Genomic DNA, 10,464 nt, shown 5'->3' on the forward strand with positions numbered 1-10,464 from the left:
GGGCCATACTCGACCAGCAAGTCAAGAAACATAAAAAAAAACCAACTTCGAAGAGCGATCTACTCCAAGTTTTCAAGCAAGAGTGGGCGAAAATCCCACAATCTAAAATTGACGAGATGATTCTCACGATGCCCCAAAGGATAAACGAACTCCACGAAGTGAAAGGAAGATTTACTAGATATTATTTAAATTATAAATATATCAATTCATGTGAATATGACTGAAAAATTTCATTTTTTCTGAAAAGGTGGTGTCTATTTACTTGTGACCACGCTGTGTACTTTTATTTAAAATTTTGTTTTGTCATAAATAAATAATTGTTGCACATACCGTAGATATTTTTCTATTTGTCTGAATCTTGAATACCCAAAGTGTGAAATTGGTTATGGATTTTTGTTTGTGGTACCATTAAATAGATAGCGCCGCATTATTGTTTGTTTTTTTAATTATACACAAAGCTACACAAGGGCTATCTGTGCTCTGCCCACCACGGGTATCGAAACCCGGTTTCTAGCGTTGTAAGTCTGCAGACATACCGCTGTGCCACTGGGGGGCGGCGCCGCATTATATTTAATTTGTCGGTCACATGCGTAGATAGATACATATATACACGCTACGTCCATTACAGTAAGATTATTAGTAGTCTGTAAGACTGAGATGTAAGTGGCTGTTAAACACAATTGTCGATATTACTAGTGGTCTGTAAATCTAAAATTTATTGGCTGATATACATCATTGTCAGTATTACCAGTAGTCTGTAAAACTGAAGTATATACGGCTGTTATACACTAGTGAAAAATTTTGACATTATGCTTGTGTTTTAATGTTTATTTCACAGTAAGATACCAAGTTATACCACTATACTTATCTTTTCTATTTACCCAATTTTGGTATTCCAAAAACATTTTGGTAACGATAGTGTCGTGTTTCTGTGAGCCTAATTACTCTGTAGACCCTAAAATCTATTGGAATCAATATCTCGTCTTCTTCCACTTCGGGAATCAGTGGTTCGTCTTCTATTACTTCTTTTGTCATGTCTTGTCACCTATTACTTCTGGAGTGAATGACTCCTCCTCTTTTACTTTTGGAACCAATTTCTTGTTCCCCGATTATTTCTGGAGTCAATGTCTTGCCATACGTTGCTTCCAAGAGTCAATATCTCGCCACACATTACTTCTGGAATACATGTCTCGCAAGATGTTACCTCTGGAGCTACTGACTCGTCGCAGATAGCCCTCGCGTAGCTTTGTGCGAAATTCGAAACAAACCAAATCAAACTCCTCTACTCTGTCATTACAATACAAGCTGTGACACCCACTTTGGAATCCCCCATTGAGGCTAAACTGACAACCACGCAGTCTAACTTCACTTTTACTTCCACTGACTTAACTTCCTTAATTGGTTGCCTATATATATATATATTGCTCGACTGAGGCCTAGAACCTTCTACAAACTACTAGACGTTATGATGTAACAATACTCACTTAATGCAACGAGAAAAATTCAGAAGGTTCGAGTAACATGGCGTCAATTCACAACAACTGATCTACACAACAAATGATGCGTAATCAGTTACGTAAATAAACCTGCGATAAATTATCGCTTCTAAAAATGCTAAATTTAACACTTTATAACTAAGTAAATCATAACTCTGTTATTAAATCTAAATGAAACAGTCGTGTGTATCTGACATAGAGGGAAGGCAGCTAGTCAACAACACCCACCGCCAAATTTTGGGCTACCATTTTACCAACGAATATTGGGATTGACCGTCACATTATAACGCCTCCACATCTGAAAGGGCGACCATTTTTGGTGACGTGGAATCGAACCCGCGACCCTCAGATTGCAAGTCGAGCCTTCTGACCACAAGGCCGTACCAAGCCCTTAATGTTTTGAAAGAATCATCGTACTACAGTCCTTGATAAAAGTGCATAAACAAAAGAAAGAGGGGTGAAACAAATCTTCGTTTAACTTAAGTCTAAGGTCGTAAACTTATCAGTATAAATTACAAAGATTGTGTAAAATCATTTATGTTACTTGAAGTGTTTCCTAAATTTGAGAGTCTTATTAAGTGGGAGTTGATAATGATCAAAATTTAATACCGCATTTTGTTACTTACAATTTTACAGGCTGCTTCTTCCATTTGAAAAAAATATTACCCAATTTCTACTTACAACAACTCTGTTCAGGAGGACAAAAAAGAAAATAATGCCAAGTAGGAATGCCCAGAGAGTAGAGGAAATAGTAGATTCTGTGATGTTTAATAAACGCAGATGCACATCAGAAATTTCCCATAAAAACCAAGGTAGAACTAGAAAAAAAGCTCCATATATCTGTAGTAAATCAGAGGTGTGTCGTCAGTACAATACACGGATCAGTGATTTAGAGAAACAAGAAAAAAAATGGGAATCAAGGAGGAAGAGAAAAGAACCACAAGAAAAAGTAAGGAATTGTTTAAAATATAGTAGATTGTGCTAGGGTTTACTAGGTAAAGTTAGCTTGTGCTATCTTTCCTTATTCATCACATAAGTAACATGTATTTGTTGGTTATAATATGATAAACTTGGTTTATTGGAAATACACTTTTGTTCCTTTCTGAACACTTCTTGTACATTCACAGATGTTACAATCTACTAGCAAGTATGAAATAATTGGAATGGCTGATTTTTTTCTACAAATTACACACATTTCTGAAAGGGGGAGGATCTGACCGGGCTACTCTTTAGGCGGGCCCCTTCATATACATATAATGTTTTTTTAGAAATAGATTACTTTAACTGTATTTTATTTCATTTTATTTATTAAGTCTATCATTTTATTCAGCTATCTGTTGAAATTATGTGCTTTCCCTTGAGGTATAGTATTGGCATGAATAAAGCTCGCTGGGCCCCATTTTCTTTTTTAGCTGACTAGGCATTTAGGCTTAAATTCGCCCCTGATTTCTGATCACCTAGCTATTCGTATAGTAAGTTGAATCCAGTAATTTTAAAAGTCAGACTGTAGCAAACAAACGCACTTTTACCAAGTGTTAAGCATTCTGTAGTAATGACTAGATATTTGAAGGGCTTTTCGAAGCAAACAAAAATAGACTTTTGATATTCAGGAACAACTGAAAATAAAATATAGATTTTTATATTATGATACGTATTTTATATTATTTGCCTTAAAGGTGAAAATCAAATTCTGTTCAAGATTTAAATTGTATTTAATTTCTTCCGAGTTAAAGTATAATGCTATTTTTTCAGTATATGAGAAGTAACATAAACATGAAAAACGACCGAGGAAGTAATAAAACGAGAAGAAAACATACTTTGGATTATAACTTGGTATGCATAATCTTTTATATAAAAATAGGAAATAATAACCAAAAGAAGTATTTCCTGCTCTTTGTAATTTTTATTTGTTTCTTTATAAGCACTTTTAGTAGAATGAATAATTTCCATCTAGTTGCAATATTATATGTTTTAAAACGGCCATTATTTTAGGTATTTTTTAATGAATAACTAACCTTCCTTAAGAGTACTTACTGTCATAGATAAATGGGAAAATGTTAAATTGTAATCTTATATAATTCGATTGGTATATAATGAAATAATTATTGTTGAAGTGAAAGATTATTAAGAAATATAGTCAAATTCTCTTTGGATAACAAAATGAGTTGTGTTCATTTTGATAGTTTGGAAACTAAGTTCGAAACTCATAATGCAGGTCGTCATCAGGACTGAACTGCATCAGCAGTGTGAAACATTGTTTTCAAACTACTGCAAATGACAGAAGTTCATTATACTATCCAAAATAGATCATTAGTTTCCAACAAAGATGTTTTTAAGTAAGACAAATTCTCTCCTAAGATGCTTCATGTTATATTGTACATCTGTCTTTGTTGAAATTAGTTAACACATACAACAAGCAGACAGAAATTTGGTTGTAAATACTTTTAAGTTTTTCAGAAACAATTGAATAATTTCTATTTTACTTTTAACATCTAACTGTCAGTAACTTTGTTACACTAACGTATTAACAGTTTTGTTTGGCTTGGAATTTCGAACTGCAACGTTTACTTTATCTCAACTCCAGAATAAACAGAAGAATTCATTAAGAGTGACCTCTAACATCAGCTCAGTGAACTACGAGGACTTAGTGAAGCCTGGACTCTCACATGGTAAAACTAACAGACTTACCAGGTTAAACCTCTCACAAAGTCGGAAACTAACTGGTTCTAGTTTATCAAGTATTCACTTGGATGAGCAAGAGAATAATAACAGCGAATCTGTTCCTGAACAGTCCTCCTCACATCTGCCTTATGAGATGAAGAATACAGTGGAGAACATTTTGGACAAACAACCATTATCCACGAAGTATCCTTGCAATACTGTATTACCAATCAGCCTTGAGACTACTTCAGCTGTTGGTAATAACAATGCATTACTGACCCAGCATGCGAAAACCAAAAGTTCCATGAAATCTGACATAAAAGAACTAAAATCAGTTTGCAAAACAAGCATTATGGCTCCACTTTTTTTTTGTAAAGCAACTGTCTGTCCCACCTCTGATTCTACAGTTTGTAATAAATCCAAAAATGTTTTTGTTACCCATACTTCAACAGCTAATTCAGATAACCATCTAGATAGAGAGGAACTGATTGATAAAAAGGAGTCTCCTGTATGCCCTTCTGTTATTAAACATAATGAGAAAGTGAAATCATCTAAATTGCAGAAAATTTGTCCTATGTCAGAATATTCATCTCCTGATGATGAGTTAGAGGCCTTCAATAATATAGAGAAACATATTACCCATCAACTTCCAGACTTTGTCAGTGTACACTCACCAATATCTACAACCAATTCACGAAAGTTTCCTGTTTGTTTACATCTCAATAAGTCATATCATCCTATAAATGTAATCTCATCATTACCAGAAACACTCAAATCAGCAAGTGACACTTCATTACCAATAAATTCAGCATCAAACTTTCAGGAGTCGTTAACATCACATTCCATAGTAAATTCTCCAATGCCATTGTCGTCAACTTGTGCAACAGAGCCTCCAATGTCTCTGGAAACATATTCTTTTACAATACCACCATTTTTTTTCCTTACATCTGATAAAACAGAATCAACAGTTTCATTAGCCTCAACTTTTACAACAGAACCTCCAGCCTCATTAACTGTATCTTCTTTAAGAGGGTATTCAGGATCCTTACCCATATTTTCTACAACTGATTCTTTAATGTCATTATCCTCAACTCCAACAGTAGAATCTTTTGTGTCAGTATCCTCAGTTCCTACAGTAGAATCTTCCATATCAGTACCCTCAGCTCCTACAGTAAAATCTTCCATATCAGTATCCTCAGCTCCTACAGTAGAATCTTCCATATCAGTATCCTCAACACCTACAGTCGAATCTTCCATGTTAGTACTTTCAGCTCCTAGAGCAGAATCTTCCATTTCACTACCCTCAGCTCTTACAGTAGAATCTTCCATGTCAGTATCCTCAGCTCCTACATCAGAATCTTCTGTGTCAGTGCCCTCAGCTCTTACAGTAGAATGTTCTATGTCTTTATTCTCACCTTCTACAGTAGAATGTTCTATGGCAGTATCCTCAGCTCCTACAGCAGAATCTTCTGTGTCAGTGCCCTCAGCTCCTACAGTACAATGTTCTATGTCTTTATTCTCACCTTCTACAGTAGAATGTTCTATGGCAGTATCCTCAGCTCCTACAGCAGAATCTTCTGTGTCAGTGCCCTCAGCTCCTACAGTAGGATGTTCTATGTCTTTATTCTCACCTTCTACAGTAGAATCTTCTGTGTCAGTACCCTTAACTTCTACAGTAGACTCTCTCATGTCAGTATCCTCAATTCCTACAATAGAATCTTCCATGTCAGTACCTTTAACTCTTTCAGTAGGATCTTCCATATCATTATCTTCAGTTTCTACAATAGGAAATTTAATTTCATTATCATTAGCTCCTACAGAAGAATCTTCCATGGTATTACATAGATGTTTAGCTTCTACAATACAATCTTCTTCCTCACTCTCAGCTTCAAACCAAATAAGCATCAGAAGACCTTCTTGTACTATCAAGACACACCAAGCAAGAAGTATAACTACTGAAGCTCTTGCTTGCACAGGCTATTTGAACCTGAACAGAAATTCCAAGGCTATGCAGAAGGTCAATGAATGCACCGTAATGGCCTTGAATGAAAGACCATTATCACTGTATGTTCAGCATTACAATACGATTTCCCCATCTACTTCATATCATCAGTATGACTCTTGCAAGCCAATAGTAACAGACCACAATGGGTATTATGCTAATCTGACAACAAAGAATCGTGTATCATCAGCAACCCAAGCTTTTTTATCTCCAGTAAACTCTGACCACGCAGGATCCTCCAAGACTCCAACTACAAGTCTTTGTGCTGAAAACTACCAGGCTTTGGATCTCAGCATGAAGACAAATCATCTAAACACACAGAAAAATCCTGAAATTCCAAAAGTGGTAATATTTTCTGCTGAGCACGAAGATTGTTTGGACCTCACAGTGAAGGCAAAGAAACCTGATGAGCCTCAATTGTTCTCACCTTCATCAAAGAAAACACAGTCACCATGTGTTTACATGAATAGTCACCATTCTGATGTTTGGTCCAATAGAAACTACATACCATACCTAAAAGGTGGACCAAAAGTACCCCTAAAAGCCTATATACAACATGAATACAGTAGGTTTAAATGTCCCCTACAAACCCATACACAACATGAAAACAGTCAAGAAATAGCTTCCTTACAAGCCTACATACCTCATGTAAACAATACAGAAAAGGGTCTCATACAAGCTCATTTACAACATGTAAACAAGCAAGAGAAATGCCTCTTACATGCTGCCCAAATAACAGGTGTGAAGAGTAAAGAACAAGGTTTCCTGCAATCCCATACATCACAAGTAAAGAGTATAGCTGAAGGTCCCTTGCAATCCCATACATCACATGTGAACAGTATAACTAAAGGTGCTTTTCAAGCCCATAAATCATATGTGAACAGTATAGCTAAAGGTCCCTTACAATCTCATACATCACATGTGAACAGTATAACTAAAGGTCCTTTTCAAGCCCATAAATCATATGTAAATAGCATAGCTAAAGGTCCATTACAAGCCCATACATCACATGTAAACAATATAGCTGAAGGTCCCTTACAATCCAATTCATCACATGTGAACAGTATAACTAAAGATCTCTTACAAGCCCATACATCACATGTAAATAGCATAGCTAAAGGTCCCTTACAATCTCATACATCACAAGTAAACAGTATAGCTAAATATCCATTACAATCCCATACATCACATGTGAACAGTATAGCTAAATGTCCATTACAATCCCATACATCACATGTGAACAGTATAACTAAAGGTCCTTTTCAAGCCCATAAATCATATGTGAACAGTATAACTAAACGTCCCTTACAATCACACACACCACAAGTAAACAGTATAGCTGAAGGTCCCGTACAATCCCATACATCACAAGTGAACAGTATAGCTAAAGATCTCTTACAAGCCCATACATCACATGTAAATAGCATAGCTAAAGGTCCATTACAAGCCCATACATCACATGCTGAAGGTCCCTTACAATCCCATTCATCACATGCGAACAGCATAGCTAAATGTCTCGTACAAGCTCATACATCACACGTGAACAGTATAGCTAAATATCCATTACAATCCTATACATCATATGTGAACAGTATAGCTAAAGGTCCTTTTCAAGCCCATACATCACATGAGAACAGTATATCTAAAGGTCCTTTTCAAGCCCATAAATCATATGTGAACAGTATAGCTAAAGGTCCCTTACAAGCTCATACATCACATGTGAACAGTATAGCTAAAGGTCCTTTACAATCTTATACATTACATGCAAAAAGCATAGCTAAAGGTCCATTAGAAGCCCATACATCACATGTAAGCAGCATAGCTAAAAGTCCATCACAAGCCCATAAATCACATGTGAACAGCATAGCTAAATGTCTCCTACAAACCCATACATCACATGTAAACAATATAGCTAAAGTTCCCCTGCAATCTCCTACATCACATGTAAAAGGAATAGAACAAAGTCTCCTGCAATCCCCTACATCACATGGAAAGAGTAGAGTACAAGGTCCCCTGGAATCTCCTACATCACATGTAAAGAGTAGAGAACAAGGTCCCCTGCAAACCTCTACATCACATGTAAAGAGCAGAGTACAAGGTCCCCTGGAATTTCCTACATCACATGTAAAGAGTAGAGAACAAGGTCCCCTGCAAACCTCTACATCACATGTAAAGAGTAGAAAACAAGGTCCCATGCACAACTGTAAACCACAGTTAAAGAGTAAAGATGAAGTTTTCACACAGGTGTGTATGCCACATACAAATAATAAAACTCCTCAAGCTGCTTATAAACCCCATGTGAACAGACCAGATAAATTCCTTTTACACACCAACTCATTATTTCTAAACAGTCCATACGAAGGCTATATGCACAACTACACAGCACATTTAGATGACATAAATAAATAAACCATACTGGATGTTAACAGTCAAGATATCTTACTAGTCCACACACCACATGTAACCAAGAAAACCCACTTATCCTATGTAAAGAGCAGAGAACAAGGTTCCTTACAAGCTTGTAAACCATACGTAAACAGTAGTCTCTCTCAAATTATGCAGATGCAAAGTAGAAATCCTTGTGTAAATGATGATTATTTTCTTAAAAAATCACAAACTGTTAATGACACAAAAATCAAATATAGTGATCCACAAACAGAAATCTTCCAATCAATAACAATGAACAGGACAGCTGATGTACCACAACTGTCATCCCTTTCTGTGTTGTCTTGTCCTTCACCCATCAAGACCATTGGAGATCAGTATAACAGTGTTAAAGGGGTTCATTAATCAAGACAATTTTTTTTTTCTCAGTTATATCGTGAAGCTTGCAAAAGGCCTACCACACTGTAGGTGTCACTAAAGTGTGTTACATGTTAATCTGTTTAGCTAAAATTGTTTATTGTGTTTACTAAAACTTTTTGCTTGTGAACTGAGTGGAATTTGTTTAATGTAGGTTTTTGTTGTGCGTAAGTGTGTATACTTATGAGTTTTGAAGGAAGTTAATTCCTGAATGTTGTCAAAGTTCAAATTTCTCAGATTTCTAAGCTGTATATTAATAATCGTATCTATCCATTTGTTATATATATGTATATTAATTAAATTACAGATAAAAATCATCCATTAGTTTCTAAGACCAAGTATTTGAAATCCATACTTGTGTTTTTTAAGTCAAAGAAATACTTAACTAATTTCAACTCATGGTATGCTACTTCACAGTCTGTTATTATAGATCTAGGTGTCTTTTAATGAAACCTTGTTCTTAAAACTTCTGTAATAAGCTGAAGAAAATGCCTATGAACATGTGCTTGAGTGGCCAACATATAAGTAATTAAGAAGTTGTCTGTGAATGTTTTCATTTACATAGAAAAATGGTAACAAGTACCAAAATGGGTAACACCAGGTTTCTAATTTTAAATGTAATTATTATCGCTTGACAAACTAACTTTCATGTTATACTCCAAAGGTGAATTTTAATTTTGTTGCCATTCTTTATATGGGAAATTTTAATTTTTGTTGTCACCATAACACAAAAAAGTTTGGTTATTCTTGAATGGGTACTCCAGCATTTCAAGTTTCTGAGACTGGTAGTTTTAAACACAAAATTGGAATTGAAGACAGTTTTGTCACATACATCATGATGTTTCAACATTTAACTAGTTGTTAAGTCAAGAAAATATTAATTGGATTGGGGTTAAAAATTCTGCATGTGACTTATAATGGTTTTATGGATGATGCTTAACAATGGAGCTAGATATAAACGAAGTTTTAGAGTTTCATTGAGTAATGGTAAGGTCAAACCAGATACAATAAATGAGAAAAAGAACTGTAAAAGTGTGACTGAAGCAAATTTTTGTTATACAAAATTAATGTCTACAAAAGCTTTATGCTAGTATTTTAGCATAAGTGTATGTAGTTTGTTTTATCTACTGGGAGTGTCTTTTCTGTATGTACAGTTCTGTTACCATAAAGTCTTTTTTTTTTACCTTGTACGTCTTATCTCTCTCATTTATTTGTCTTATATTATAGAGAATGATTCTGTTGAAATATTGATAAAGAATAATCATGATTGTGATGTCATAATATGTGATAATAACAACTTCCACTCTTAATGTTGCTTCCAACTCATTATTATTTGTGTGCGAGTTTTCTTTTCACTCTGTTGTTACTGTAATATATGAGGTAATAAAATTGTTTGTATTTAAAAAAAAAAATTCTGAAAGGACGTTGTTGAAGAGTACGTTTTGGTTGTTAAATTCGTTTTCAAAGTGATTTGTAATAATGCAAATTCATATGAATAATTGT

The 10,464-nt window shown here is 35.0% G+C and overlaps 1 protein-coding gene across 3 annotated transcripts in view; it reads left to right on the forward strand.

Moving 5' to 3' along the window:
- Positions 1-10,151, forward strand: part of LOC106472654 (mucin-5AC-like) — a 34,920-nt gene extending 24,769 nt beyond the window's left edge. For 2 of the 3 annotated variants that reach the window (XM_022401212.1, XM_022401214.1), the window contains 3 exons: positions 2,133-2,445; positions 3,249-3,329; positions 4,081-10,151. In XM_022401212.1, coding sequence (XP_022256920.1) covers positions 2,133-2,445; positions 3,249-3,329; positions 4,081-8,568 — 4,882 coding nt within the window. In that variant the 3' untranslated portion in view covers positions 8,569-10,151. The remainder of the gene's footprint in view (positions 1-2,132; positions 2,446-3,248; positions 3,330-4,080) is intronic. The other variant, XM_022401213.1, reaches the window with a different exon arrangement.
- Positions 10,152-10,464: the final 313 nt, after the last annotated feature.

This window comes from Limulus polyphemus, unplaced genomic scaffold (genome assembly GCF_000517525.1).
Source record: "Limulus polyphemus unplaced genomic scaffold, Limulus_polyphemus-2.1.2 Scaffold5494, whole genome shotgun sequence".
In the NCBI taxonomy this organism is placed as follows: Eukaryota; Metazoa; Arthropoda; class Merostomata; order Xiphosura; family Limulidae; genus Limulus; species Limulus polyphemus.